General features: G+C 42.1%; 1 protein-coding gene and 1 non-coding gene across 2 annotated transcripts; both read right to left on the bottom strand.

The window, feature by feature from the left end:
• Positions 1-7,864: 7,864 nt before the first annotated feature.
• Positions 7,865-7,935, bottom strand: Smp_tRNA_01718_Met_CAT.1.1. The gene has a single exon. It is a non-coding gene (tRNA).
• Positions 7,936-14,771: 6,836 nt separating this feature from the next.
• Smp_204460 (unnamed protein product) lies at positions 14,772-14,978 on the bottom strand (the record flags this gene model as incomplete). Its single annotated transcript, XM_018790678.1, has 1 exon — positions 14,772-14,978. The coding sequence occupies one exon, from the start codon at positions 14,976-14,978 to the stop codon at positions 14,772-14,774; it is 207 nt and encodes a 68-aa protein (XP_018646074.1).
• Between the last annotated feature and the right edge of the window lie 913 nt (positions 14,979-15,891).

Here is a 15,891-nt window from a genome sequence, read left to right as displayed (position 1 = left end):
AGCGAAATCTTCTTATATTCCGTCCTCAACCATTTGAACCATTTAAGTATGTGGAAACAAGCAGAAATGTGAAAATTTTAGTAAATAAATGAGTAAATAAATTCATAGACGCTGTATTGAGTCCTTGAGAAAATACCAGTTATTCTAGAAAACGTTTCTGGTAAAGTTACCCAAATTGATTCATGGAGCAGAGAGTTCCAAGACTTGACTATTTTGATGGAATAGAATGCTTAACGTCAACTAAATATATGTTGAAATTCTAAATTGCAAGTGTCTAGTCTAAAGCCATTATTAGGATGGAAATCAAGAGAGTGTTGTATAAAAGGTAACCAGTGTACTTGATTTTATGAGTTATTATTGGATCATCCATGATTATTTTACACTCAAAGGTCTGTAAATCATGTATTTTCAGGAGATTCTTATGAGATTTGAAAACTGGATAAATCTGGAAGCATTTACATCCTTTTGGAGTGGACAGAGTAGTGCGATTGTCCCCTGCCATTCGTAGTACCAGACGATTCTGTTGAAAAACAGAAGAAAAATCCTACTATCAAACTGACTTAAAATTGAATGAAAGACATTCTGACAAGAAATAGTTTTAGATCATTGCGAGTAAACTACTATATTCGTTATGTATATTCTCGAGGACCAAGGAGAAATGGATTAGGTGAGGACTAGAATACAAGTGCTTCTGAATATTTATTTAGCTAACTTACCAGTTTTACTTGCTCGGTTGCAACGTCGTGTTAGACTATTCGAATTTCCTACATATCCTTACCTAAATATAATTTAGACTCAATTGTGACTTAATGTTTGTCGATTTAGGCCTTTTGATAGGACAGTAGTCACTGTTCCAACCAAAAGTTTTATAAAATTCTGGATACTGTACGTCTTTCTGCTCTTCAAACTAAATTCAATTGGCTTATTCATTCTCTAGAGTCAACAAATTTGTGGTACGGGTGTGGGATTTTCTGGAATCATGTCGTTGAAGTATATAAGGTACACTATAAGAGATAATCTGGTATATCAAAGCTGATTAAAGTTTAAACACGGACTTCATCGTGGTACCATTACGTTTCTTTAAAAACTTAGGGTTGTCATCAGAAACACACGTTGACAATCGGTAAGGTTCCGTATTTTGGACAAGATGATTGAGTGAACATCCACCTCTCTTGAAAATTCGACAAAACAGCTTGTCAAGCAATTTTTTCCTGTGAATGTGATGTACTAGTGCCGTCAGATATTGCGGCCTATGGCTTATGGCCCTTAAGAGACCGGAGATTTACGAAAAGTATAGTGGTTGTTTAGTTAAAGCAATAACTTTGTGTCGGAAAAAGTTGTGTTCTTTGGACTAACATACGTGAAACTTGTTTCTCAAAATTTTCGGAATGTCCCACAGTATTTTGTTGTAAGTAGGAGTGTGTAGGTTCACCGTCATAAGCATTTTACAGAATGTTTATCGAATCAACACAATAATGTGCTGAAAAAAGATCTATGTTGAATGAAGAGGTTTTAGTGACTGTGTTTCTTTGTTTTTCTTTGTACTAGTAAATAAATTTCCAGAGTAAATAGCAAAGTAAATCTCCGAAATTGACTCTGACTGTTGGTTTTACTAAACATACCCATAGCTTGGGGTTCATGTTTAAGCATATGCAACAGATAACGTTTCAGTACGTCGTACTACTTGTAGCTGTAAATAATTCCCCAAAATCAATAGCTTCTTAAGTGTTCGACATTGGATGCTGACCACATTAGTTTGAGTGAACTTGTTTAGCTGAAGGCGTTCGGTCATGCATCCGCACCAGGTCACGTTACAGCACAGAGTGGGAAACATTTCCTACGATCACTAGCCTGGTTAGATCAATCGCTCCCCGATATATTGATAACTCATCAAATATATCTTTCAACCTTTTCGCTTCTGACTTCTGATTTTAACTGAGTGGGACACGATTCGACAATAGGTGTTACTGGTTAATAGTTGCCAAACTACAATACTGGTCGTATCTTCATACTCATATCTCGCAAAAACCGATCAGCTTAGATTGCGTATACCTCGATACATAGAACATTATTCAAAAGTGTTTTCTCACTCCTTTATCCTCGGCTTCCAGTTTTCAACTTTGGTGCCTTTGCATGGGGGGAAATTTCGGGAGGCATCATTTTGAAGTCAACCAATATCCAAGTCAGAATCTTCAATATGAACGTCATGACAGTCCTACTGTATGAAGCCCAAACGTAGGGAACTACTACAACCATTATCAAAAAGGTACGAGTATTTAGAAACAGTTGTCTATGAAGATACTCAATATCGGTTGACCGGATACCATCAGCAACAACTTTCTATGGGAGAGAAAAAATTAATTTATATCTGAAGAGGAGATTAGGAAAAGATGTTGTAAGTGGATGGGATACACATTGTGTGAATCACCAAACTGCACCATAAAGCAAGATCTAACTTGGAACCCTAAAGGGAAATTGAAAAGTGGAAGGCCAAAGAATACGTTGCAACGGGAATCAGAAACAAATATGAAAGCATGAATACCAACCGGGAAGAACTGAAAAGGATTGCCCGGGATAGAGTTGGATTGAGGATGCTTTTGAGCGGCCAGTGCTCCTCCGTGAGGAGTAACAGGCGTAAGTAAGGAAGTCAGTGAGACCTTCAACAATTTATACAATTACAAGAAGTAAAGTGGGAAAAGGGTTTAAAAAGAGACAATAAGATGTTGTTGTACTAGGTTTTTTCAAGACTATGTAAAACGGACAACAAAGTTGTCTGATACTTCACATTTTCGTGGCTTTTGTAAAACTTCTGGATGCTACCTTATAGATGACATTTGTGAGGTGAGGCATTTTTTCTTCCTTCCAAATCGTCCTGAATAGAAATTGAAGCATGTTGGCAGTTACTTCTGTACCTGACTTTAGTACTACATCTGGTATATTGTCAGGTTCTTCTGATTTCCTGCTCTTTATTTGTCTGATGGCCATCCTGATTTATTACGCCGTTGGCGGAGTGGCATCCATAGGAATGTCTGTGTGCATTGTATCGGTTCGCGGTGGATTAAATGCAGCTGGCCCATTTGAGAGTTCTCCAAAATGTTCCACCCATCTATTCCTCTGTTTTATATCCTAATGAGGATTATATTACGAGTAACTTCTCAGAACTATCAGTGGGTTAATATTACATATATACTTACTGTATACCTATTCAGTAACTAGACTGAATATATTAATACTCCTCTTATTACAAGTTTTATTTTGACTGATGGATTATTCTTATACGATTTACTATCCTTAAATTATACTCAGTTTAATGATTACAGTCTCCCACGTTCACAGCCACTTATTGATTAATCTTGTATAAACGTTATTTCCGATTTTACGGTGTGATATGATCCGTTTGGCATGTATATAAACCAGGTATGTTTGAAATAAATGTTTCGTATGATGGAAGCTTGTACTGGCGTTCCAGAATCAACTGGCAGAGCGAGGAGGGAAGAGGACAAATAAGGACGCTGGACTGCTCATACAGGTTGAACGTCATTGGTTTGTCACAATGCTAAGATTCTATAAGTTGTATTCCTATTAGCGAATACATCAAGTGATAATCAGCCAGGCTTGAAGACACAACACTTTATCCTTGAATTTCAGTTACTGGCTTGCCTTCTTTGTCTTGGCCGGCCTCTGGTCTCTAGTTTACCATAATTCCCTGCTAGTTTCTTCGTTGTGTCATATAGTCGCCTCATATTTCCTTCTCTTGCAGCTTTTCCGTCGTCGTTGCTAGTTCTGCCACGTATTTCTGCCTACCAGCTCCAATGCTCTTCTTCACTTGTTTGTTTGCTTCTGTGTATTCGGATTGTGCCTTGACTTACTCTGTTCTTGTTTCGCTATTGTTAATTGCCGTCTTCTTGTTCTTCCTCTCTTGAATTTTGTTCAAGGTTTTCGTAGAGATCCATTCCTTATGATGATGCTTGTTACGTTCCAGAACCTCCTGACACGTTGAAGTTAATACTTCTTTGACCCCTTTCCAATTGTCCTCCACAGTAGTTTCTTCTTCTCTCAGTAGATTCTGTAAGGCGTGGAACCTGTTGTTGAGAGTTATCTTGGATTCGATGAGTTTGTCAGTGATTCGAACAAAGGTTATAATGCTGTTTGTCCAGTTTTCCAATATATCTTTAGTTTCATTTTCACGTTGGCAACCACCAGGTTGTGATCCGAAGCTATGCTCCTCTATTGGTTTTCACATCTTCCACTGACCTCACCAATATACTATAGAAAGGGGACTCCAGCAAGTATAAATACTGCAGAAGCATCACACTACTATCAGTACCACGAAAAGTTTCCAAAAGAATACTACTGAACCGAATGAAATACGCCCGACTTCAAGATCAACAAGCCGTATTCCATCAGGATCAGTCGTGTACAGATTATCAAAATACTATCTAAACCTTTAAAAAAGACTTGTTACTTTAAATTGTTTTGTATTCGTAACATTCATCTTTATCCTACATTTGAGATTTTTACCAGAGCAGTTATATCTGGAAACAAGTAAATTAACGGATACTCTGTCTGTTACCTACAGTTCAACAACAGAAGTATTTTCCTCTTCGTGATCAGAGTACAGCAGCATCTCTCCTGTACCTGACCTTTGCTGTGCAGCTTGGGTTAAATGGATTTCGCCGAATTCCGAGAACCGTCAAGTTGTATATCCTCATTTCTGTTGCAATTTGACCGATCCTTCCAGTTCCATACGTTGTCCGAACATTGCATGTACCTATTTTGATCGTTGCTCTGGTCGTTAGAAAGGGCATCGGCCTCGTGACTCCCAAAGAATCTTGGCCTTCATCATGAAGCATCACAATTGTTCCTTCAGCTGGGAGGGCAGAGCCTAAATGGTTTAAATTGTTTATTCTGATTGGCGTTTCTTCGGCAACTTTTTTCTACGGGATGCGGTTGTTGACCTCGTGCTCGACACTCCTTCTTTACCCGGGCTTGGGACCATTAGTAGCCCTAGAAGAGCTACAGGCAGAGTTATTGTTTAAATTCACATTATTAGTAATTTCGTGGCACAAGCAATCAACTTATATGACTATATTTTTGTTGATCTCCATAATTACTTTTGTTTACTGTGCTATACTACAATTCATCAATAGTAAATAGCTTGAATTTCTCATCATGTATGATGCTACTTAAATACAATCAGTTGTGTCTGCCATTGATGAAGAACGATGAGTGCTCCTGTCCTTTAATGCTTTAAATTCGATTTCTGGGTTATGATTATCTCAGCGACTGGATCTAGTTTCACCAACGCAGTTTTTTTCTGATCATGTTTGCATGTAAACTTTTGTTTGTTATCAAGTGCTCACCTATTTTGAAGGTTTTTCTGGAATTTCATTGATTTTCTTTCATTAAAAAAATAACATTATATGTTTACATTCATTCTCAGGATTTTAATTTTCTCTTTATTTATCTACACGAAAGAGAAACATGCTTCCTTATCCCAAGCTACGAGATCTGGTTTTTTATGGATGACTTTGGGAAAAAAACCTGATACTAAAGTAGTAAACGGGAAATTCTATGCAGCTGATCTTACACTGACATATTCTAGTAGACCAGTGATATCTACTCAAACATAGGATGTTACCTGAGTTTGCTTCTTCCATATACATCTAAAAACTCAGCTGCTTTTGAAGAAATAGTTGAGCTTGCCATCAGGCAACTGAAACAACGAATGAGTAAACATCTCCAAGCTTGGTACAGAAAGGGCCAGACAAACACAATATCCTGTCCTATCTTGGCACACCTAGTTGACAGTGGTTATGGGGTAGATAAAATCAAATCATCTTGAGTGATCTATCTTATACTTTTATCATTTCGGAATGAAGTTTAACCATGTCCCCTACACATGCCAATAGCTACGTAGATCAGAACCTATAACCTCAGCGTTGAATCTATCGAGGCGCCTAGGTCACCCCATTGAGATACACGCAAAATCGAAGTTCTCAAAACAATGATTTGTGCAAAACAGTGGTTCTTTATTGAATACTATACAAAACTAGTTGCAAACATCAACTTGTGAGGTGTCTGCTGCGTTTAACGCTTCATCTTGTCTGAAATGAAAAAGGGCTTCCTGCAATAGTAATATAAAGCACAATTACAACATACGTTAGTGTAAAAGACAGCTGTTAGCTCTGTCTAAAACTTGGTAACAGTTTATCAACAAGTGGAAACCGAACCAAGAGCTAACAATATAGAGACTGTTGAGTTTAAAGAAGGGTTAATGAAATATACTAAGTTATGAATAACTGCTTCAATGACTGAGATAAAGTCATTATAATAAGAAATACAGACTTGCGTTACAATATAAGCTTAAAAATTGCCAGGAATACAACTATTTACTGAATATAAATCAGTAGTATAAGACAATAGGCAAAAGTGTCGAAGGGAAGTGAATAAGGAGAGGGAATGAAAAACAGAAATAATACATAGTTTATATATTCAGAAGTAATTTGTGACACCCTTTGTGGTGTATGCTACTTGTATATGCCGATATAAGTAGTATATAACATCAGTCAGAAGTGGAATGTCTGTCAACAGAAGGTTAGGGAGATCGAATCGAAGAAAATAGGAAATTGTTATGGCAATGAAAAAAAAGATGAAGTTTAAAACTGTATTGATATACTTGCCTTGTATCGGAGTTAATGTGATTGATATCAAAGAAAAAATTGATTCTAGAGACTCAAAAGTAGGTATGGGAACCTCATCGAGTATTGATTTCATAATAGATGGCAAGACACAAAATGTATTAGATCTATCATAACATTTATTTCAAATGTCAAACTAACACTGACATCACAATCAAGTAATCAAGTTAATTTATTACTGAGATAAAAGGACAAGTGTTTGTCTTAGTATAAATACATTACCCTGAATCTATAGAAATCAATTAACTCATAAATGTGATGAAAATCAAAAAATTAATGCAAACAAAACAGTCATACTGGGGTGTGGTCTACTTATATCCCTATAAGTAGTATATGGTGATGGTTGGGCATTGAATGTATTTCAGTAGAAGATCGATAAGGAGAGAACGGGTACGGCACGCGATTTATACGAAAATGAATGAACAATTATAATCGGAGACTATGGACTGATATTTACAGAAGGAATGGTCAAGATTGAGATAATTGATTACTAGTTTGCAAATTAACTGTTTATGGTATGGTTATCAGATTTTAATGAGATATTCTGTAATGTTGTGCTAAAATACATTCAATTGTCCCCACTTGTGTTCTTGTTCACTACAATACGACAAGAACTATCTAACACAACAACTAATATCATTAAATGATTTTATACTACTAACCGTTTAAAAGTAGTTTAACAATATTTCAAAAAGAATAGCACGGAAAAGTAATGATATCAAAGTTATGGCACTTAAAAAGACAATGCGATAATAAGCAAAACAAAGTAAATCAACACAAATAGTCCCTAACATTAATCGTATAGAAATGTATCCAGATATAGGAATCGTAAAAAAAGAATAAACAAACAGAAAAAGAATATAAAGCAAATAGAAAACCTCGGTTAAAAAGGAATGTAAAGAAGATCAGAAAAGAATGAAACCAAAGAAATTATCGTAGAATAGTGTGAACATAATGAGCAACACATGAAGGAAATACCACTAAAACTCAAAAGACCAGGAAAGACAGAAAAACTAAAAGTAACGAAAATAAAGAGCAAAAAAAAAGAATGAACGATAACACATGAAAAGAAAAATGAAATACAAGAATTAAATGAAGCGAGAGAATCCAGAGAAGCAAAGTTCCTCATTCATCCCCTCGAAAGATGTCTGTCAAAATCCGTTAGCAGAGCGTGGTTTCGATCCACGGACCTCTGGGTTATGGGCCCAGCACGCTTCCACTGCGCCACTCTGCTCGATTTCGCCGACCACACACATATCACCACAAACCACTAGCAACAATCACTAACAATAACTCACTCACTCACACACGACAGTCATTCACTCATTCCTTTATTCCATCTCTCAATCAGTCAACCAACCAACAAACAAACAAAACAACCAACCCAACAAACAATCAATCAATCAGTCATTCTCCCAACTTCTCGCACACACACACACACACCACAATACTCGTGTCGATACACTACATCGTTCCTCACACACATTCTAAACCAATCACTCCCATGACATCCACTCGCCTATCCATCCTAATCTCAACAGCCACATCCTCTTGGTGTCGTCTACGACTGATCCGCCCATCCTTCTACCTACATGTCTCTTTCCACAATCACTCCGTACACTGACTCGTACCTCCACTTGTTCACACTCTCTTCTACTAAACACTATTCACCTTCGTTGCTCAACACTCCACATCGCTCCTGCTCATCTCTCTCAACACCTCTTCTGTTCACTGTGTTCTCGTGGACTGCATTCCATCAATGTACCTGTCCGTCGCATGCAATCTGACAGACGCATTCCCCCACATTCTCGTTCTCAGCTCCTTGGCTTCCCGACACTCCACCTATGTCATCTCTATCATCCCACCCGGTCAGACTGCCTCATTCATTCCTTCGAGCGTCATCAACACCAATCGCACTCACTCACTCACTCACTCACTCTCACCTTCTCTCTCGCTCACATACACGCGCACACACACCACACAAATGCTTGCGTGACACACTGTCTATCCTCGCCTCATTCAATCTCTGATCAGACACAAAAATTAACAATTGTCGTCTGATCATACAGTCCATGTGAGTCATCCATGTTGATAGGAGTATTGTAGTAGTCGGATTGATCACTTCTCAGTGAATATGGACACTGTTCTCACATTCATTGATACTCCTCGTGAAGACAACCAATGCAACAACAATACCACTACAAATACAAATACTGTTGGTGTGGTGGAATCTTGTGAAAGATGTGTCTTAGAGACGGAGTCGATAACGACTGATGAGCAGCAATGCACGTGTGCGACGATGCTGCACACATCCACCTGTGAGCAAGAGGTCGATATGCACACATCAGTCTGATTGTCAGTGTGGATCGAGACAAATGTGAAGTGAACAGCGGACACAGTGTCCATGTGAAAACAGTGTGACAAGTTGGTGCGGACTGGTGACGTGGATGATGCGTACACAGTGTGTACCTGACCGACCGGTCGACAGATAACACAGTCGTCAAGTTGCAGTGGTTGAGGCGGATGTTGAGCGTGGTGAGAGATGATTGGTTGTGTGATCGTGAGCAGTGGTGTGTATTTGTGTCGGCAGAGTGGACAGTGTGAAGGGATGGCTGTCAAAATCCGTTAGCAGAGCGTGGTTTCGATCCACGGACCTCTGGGTTATGGGCCCAGCACGCTTCCACTGCGCCACTCTGCTCGATTTCGCCGACCACACACATATCACCACAAACCACTAGCAACAATCACTAACAATAACTCACTCACTCACACACGACAGTCATTCACTCATTCCTTTATTCCATCTCTCAATCAGTCAACCAACCAACAAACAAACAAAACAACCAACCCAACAAACAATCAATCAATCAGTCATTCTCCCAACTTCTCGCACACACACACGCACACACACACACTCGTGTCGATACACTACATCGTTCCTCACACACATTCTAAACCAATCACTCCCATGACATCCACTCGCCTATCCATCCTAATCTCAACAGCCACATCCTCTTGGTGTCGTCTACGACTGATCCGCCCATCCTTCTACCTACATGTCTCTTTCCACAATCACTCCGTACACTGACTCGTACCTCCACTTGTTCACACTCTCTTCTACTAAACACTATTCACCTTCGTTGCTCAACACTCCACATCGCTCCTGCTCATCTCTCTCAACACCTCTTCTGTTCACTGTGTTCTCGTGGACTGCATTCCATCAATGTACCTGTCCGTCGCATGCAATCTGACAGACGCATTCCCCCACATTCTCGTTCTCAGCTCCTTGGCTTCCCGACACTCCACCTATGTCATCTCTATCATCCCACCCGGTCAGACTGCCTCATTCATTCCCTCGAGCGTCATCAACACCAATCGCACTCACTCACTCACTCACTCTCACCTTCTCTCTCGCTCACATACACGCGCACACACACCACACAAATGCTTGCGTGACACACTGTCTATCCTCGCCTCATTCAATCTCTGATCAGACACAAAAATTAACAATTGTCGTCTGATCATACAGTCCATGTGAGTCATCCATGTTGATAGGAGTATTGTAGTAGTCGGATTGATCACTTCTCAGTGAATATGGACACTGTTCTCACATTCATTGATACTCCTCGTGAAGACAACCAATGCAACAACAATACCACTACAAATACAAATACTGTTGGTGTGGTGGAATCTTGTGAAAGATGTGTCTTAGAGACGGAGTCGATAACGACTGATGAGCAGCAATGCACGTGTGCGACGATGCTGCACACATCCACCTGTGAGCAAGAGGTCGATATGCACACATCAGTCTGGTTGTCAGTGTGGATCGAAACAAATGTGAAGTGAACAGCGGACACAGTGTCCATGTGAAAACAGTGTGACAAGTTGGTGCGGACTGGTGACGTGGATGATGCGTACACAGTGTGTACCTGACCGACCGGTCGACAGATAACACAGTCGTCAAGTTGCAGTGGTTGAGGCGGATGTTGAGCGTGGTGAGAGATGATTGGTTGTGTGATCGTGAGCAGTGGTGTGTATTTGTGTCGGCAGAGTGGACAGTGTGAAGGGATGGCTGTCAAAATCCGTTAGCAGAGCGTGGTTTCGATCCACGGACCTCTGGGTTATGGGCCCAGCACGCTTCCACTGCGCCACTCTGCTCGATTTCGCCGACCACACACATATCACCACAAACCACTAGCAACAATCACTAACAATAACTCACTCACTCACACACGACAGTCATTCACTCATTCCTTTATTCCATCTCTCAATCAGTCAACCAACCAACAAACAAACAAAACAACCAACCCAACAAACAATCAATCAATCAGTCATTCTCCCAACTTCTCGCACACACACACGCACACACACACACCACAATACTCGTGTCGATACACTACATCGTTCCTCACACACATTCTAAACCAATCACTCCCATGACATCCACTCGCCTATCCATCCTAATCTCAACAGCCACATCCTCTTGGTGTCGTCTACGACTGATCCGCCCATCCTTCTACCTACATGTCTCTTTCCACAATCACTCCGTACACTGACTCGTACCTCCACTTGTTCACACTCTCTTCTACTAAACACTATTCATCTTCGTTGCTCAACACTCCACATCGCTCCTGCTCATCTCTCTCAACACCTCTTCTGTTCACTGTGTTCTCGTGGACTGCATTCCATCAATGTACCTGTCCGTCGCATGCAATCTGACAGACGCATTCCCCCACATTCTCGTTCTCAGCTCCTTGGCTTCCCGACACTCCACCTATGTCATCTCTATCATCCCACCCGGTCAGACTGCCTCATTCATTCCCTCGAGCATCATCAACACCAATCGCACTCACTCACTCACTCACTCACTCACTCACTCACTCTCACCTTCTCTCTCGCTCACATACACGCGCACACACACCACACAAATGCTTGCGTGACACACTGTCTATCCTCGCCTCATTCAATCTCTGATCAGACACAAAAATTAACAATTGTCGTCTGATCATACAGTCCATGTGAGTCATCCATGTTGATAGGAGTATTGTAGTAGTCGGATTGATCACTTCTCAGTGAATATGGACACTGTTCTCACATTCATTGATACTCCTCGTGAAGACAACCAATGCAACAACAATACCACTACAAATACAAATACTGTTGGTGTGGTGGAATCTTGTGAAAGATGTGTCTTAGAGACGGAGTCGATAACGACTGATGAGCAGCAATGCACGTGTGCGACGATGCTGCACACATCCACCTGTGAGCAAGAGGTCGATATGCACACATCAGTCTGGTTGTCAGTGTGGATCGAGACAAATGTGAAGTGAACAGCGGACACAGTGTCCATGTGAAAACAGTGTGACAAGTTGGTGCGGACTGGTGACGTGGATGATGCGTACACAGTGTGTACCTGACCGACCGGTCGACAGATAACACAGTCGTCAAGTTGCAGTGGTTGAGGCGGATGTTGAGCGTGGTGAGAGATGATTGGTTGTGTGATCGTGAGCAGTGGTGTGTATTTGTGTCGGCAGAGTGGACAGTGTGAAGGGATGGCTGTCAAAATCCGTTAGCAGAGCGTGGTTTCGATCCACGGACCTCTGGGTTATGGGCCCAGCACGCTTCCACTGCGCCACTCTGCTCGATTTCGCCGACCACACACATATCACCACAAACCACTAGCAACAATCACTAACAATAACTCACTCACTCACACACGACAGTCATTCACTCATTCCTTTATTCCATCTCTCAATCAGTCAACCAACCAACAAACAAACAAAACAACCAACCCAACAAACAATCAATCAATCAGTCATTCTCCCAACTTCTCGCACACACACACACACACCACAATACTCGTGTCGATACACTACATCGTTCCTCACACACATTCTAAACCAATCACTCCCATGACATCCACTCGCCTATCCATCCTAATCTCAACAGCCACATCCTCTTGGTGTCGTCTACGACTGATCCGCCCATCCTTCTACCTACATGTCTCTTTCCACAATCACTCCGTACACTGACTCGTACCTCCACTTGTTCACACTCTCTTCTACTAAACACTATTCATCTTCGTTGCTCAACACTCCACATCGCTCCTGCTCGTCTCTCTCAACACCTCTTCTGTTCACTGTGTTCTCGTGGACTGCATTCCATCAATGTACCTGTCCGTCGCATGCAATCTGACAGACGCATTCCCCCACATTCTCGTTCTCAGCTCCTTGGCTTCCCGACACTCCACCTATGTCATCTCTATCATCCCACCCGGTCAGACTGCCTCATTCATTCCCTCGAGCGTCATCAACACCAATCGCACTCACTCACTCACTCACTCACTCTCACCTTCTCTCTCGCTCACATACACGCGCACACACACCACACAAATGCTTGCGTGACACACTGTCTATCCTCGCCTCATTCAATCTCTGATCAGACACAAAAATTAACAATTGTCGTCTGATCATACAGTCCATGTGAGTCATCCATGTTGATAGGAGTATTGTAGTAGTCGGATTGATCACTTCTCAGTGAATATGGACACTGTTCTCACATTCATTGATACTCCTCGTGAAGACAACCAATGCAACAACAATACCACTACAAATACAAATACTGTTGGTGTGGTGGAATCTTGTGAAAGATGTGTCTTAGAGACGGAGTCGATAACGACTGATGAGCAGCAATGCACGTGTGCGACGATGCTGCACACATCCACCTGTGAGCAAGAGGTCGATATGCACACATCAGTCTGATTGTCAGTGTGGATCGAGACAAATGTGAAGTGAACAGCGGACACAGTGTCCATGTGAAAACAGTGTGACAAGTTGGTGCGGACTGGTGACGTGGATGATGCGTACACAGTGTGTACCTGACCGACCGGTCGACAGATAACACAGTCGTCAAGTTGCAGTGGTTGAGGCGGATGTTGAGCGTGGTGAGAGATGATTGGTTGTGTGATCGTGAGCAGTGGTGTGTATTTGTGTCGGCAGAGTGGACAGTGTGAAGGGATGGCTGTCAAAATCCGTTAGCAGAGCGTGGTTTCGATCCACGGACCTCTGGGTTATGGGCCCAGCACGCTTCCACTGCGCCACTCTGCTCGATTTCGCCGACCACACACATATCACCACAAACCACTAGCAACAATCACTAACAATAACTCACTCACTCACACACGACAGTCATTCACTCATTCCTTTATTCCATCTCTCAATCAGTCAACCAACCAACAAACAAACAAAACAACCAACCCAACAAACAATCAATCAATCAGTCATTCTCCCAACTTCTCGCACACACACACACACACCACAATACTCGTGTCGATACACTACATCGTTCCTCACACACATTCTAAACCAATCACTCCCATGACATCCACTCGCCTATCCATCCTAATCTCAACAGCCACATCCTCTTGGTGTCGTCTACGACTGATCCGCCCATCCTTCTACCTACATGTCTCTTTCCACAATCACTCCGTACACTGACTCGTACCTCCACTTGTTCACACTCTCTTCTACTAAACACTATTCATCTTCGTTGCTCAACACTCCACATCGCTCCTGCTCATCTCTCTCAACACCTCTTCTGTTCACTGTGTTCTCGTGGACTGCATTCCATCAATGTACCTGTCCGTCGCATGCAATCTGACAGACGCATTCCCCCACATTCTCGTTCTCAGCTCCTTGGCTTCCCGACACTCCACCTATGTCATCTCTATCATCCCACCCGGTCAGACTGCCTCATTCATTCCCTCGAGCGTCATCAACACCAATCGCACTCACTCACTCACTCACTCACCCTCACCTTCTCTCTCGCTCACATACACGCGCACACACACCACACAAATGCTTGCGTGACACACTGTCTATCCTCGCCTCATTCAATCTCTGATCAGACACAAAAATTAACAATTGTCGTCTGATCATACAGTCCATGTGAGTCATCCATGTTGATAGGAGTATTGTAGTAGTCGGATTGATCACTTCTCAGTGAATATGGACACTGTTCTCACATTCATTGATACTCCTCGTGAAGACAACCAATGCAACAACAATACCACTACAAATACAAATACTGTTGGTGTGGTGGAATCTTGTGAAAGATGTGTCTTAGAGACGGAGTCGATAACGACTGATGAGCAGCAATGCACGTGTGCGACGATGCTGCACACATCCACCTGTGAGCAAGAGGTCGATATGCACACATCAGTCTGATGTCAGTGTGGATCGAGACAAATGTGAAGTGAACAGCGGACACAGTGTCCATGTGAAAACAGTGTGACAAGTTGGTGCGGACTGGTGACGTGGATGATGCGTACACAGTGTGTACCTGACCGACCGGTCGACAGATAACACAGTCGTCAAGTTGCAGTGGTTGAGGCGGATGTTGAGCGTGGTGAGAGATGATTGGTTGTGTGATCGTGAGCAGTGGTGTGTATTTGTGTCGGCAGAGTGGACAGTGTGAAGGGATGGCTGTCAAAATCCGTTAGCAGAGCGTGGTTTCGATCCACGGACCTCTGGGTTATGGGCCCAGCACGCTTCCACTGCGCCACTCTGCTCGATTTCGCCGACAACACACATATCACCACAAACCACTAGCAACAATCACTAACAATAACTCACTCACTCACACACGACAGTCATTCACTCATTCCTTTATTCCATCTCTCAATCAGTCAACCAACCAACAAACAAACAAAACAACCAACCCAACAAACAATCAATCAATCAGTCATTCTCCCAACTTCTCGCACACACACACGCACACACACACACCACAATACTCGTGTCGATACACTACATCGTTCCTCACACACATTCTAAACCAATCACTCTCATGACATCCACTCGCCTATCCATCCTAATCTCAACAGCCACATCCTCCTGGTGTCGTCTACGACTGATCCGCCCATCCTTCTACCTACATGTCTCTTTCCACAATCACTCCGTACACTGACTCGTACCTCCACTTGTTCACACTCTCTTCTACTAAACACTATTCACCTTCGTTGCTCAACACTCCACATCGCTCCTGCTCATCTCTCTCAACACCTCTTCTGTTCACTGTGTTCTCGTGGACTGCATTCCATCAATGTACCTGTCCGTCGCATGCAATCTGACAGACGCATTCCCCCACATTCTCGTTCTCAGCTCCTTGGCTTCCCGACACTCCACCTATG

The sequence above is a fragment of the Schistosoma mansoni genome (assembly GCF_000237925.1).
Source record: "Schistosoma mansoni, WGS project CABG00000000 data, supercontig 0041, strain Puerto Rico, whole genome shotgun sequence".
NCBI lineage: Eukaryota > Metazoa > Platyhelminthes > Trematoda > Strigeidida > Schistosomatidae > Schistosoma > Schistosoma mansoni.
The sequence above is the reverse complement of the archived record's forward strand: the minus strand, read 5'-3'. Positions and strand labels throughout refer to the sequence as shown.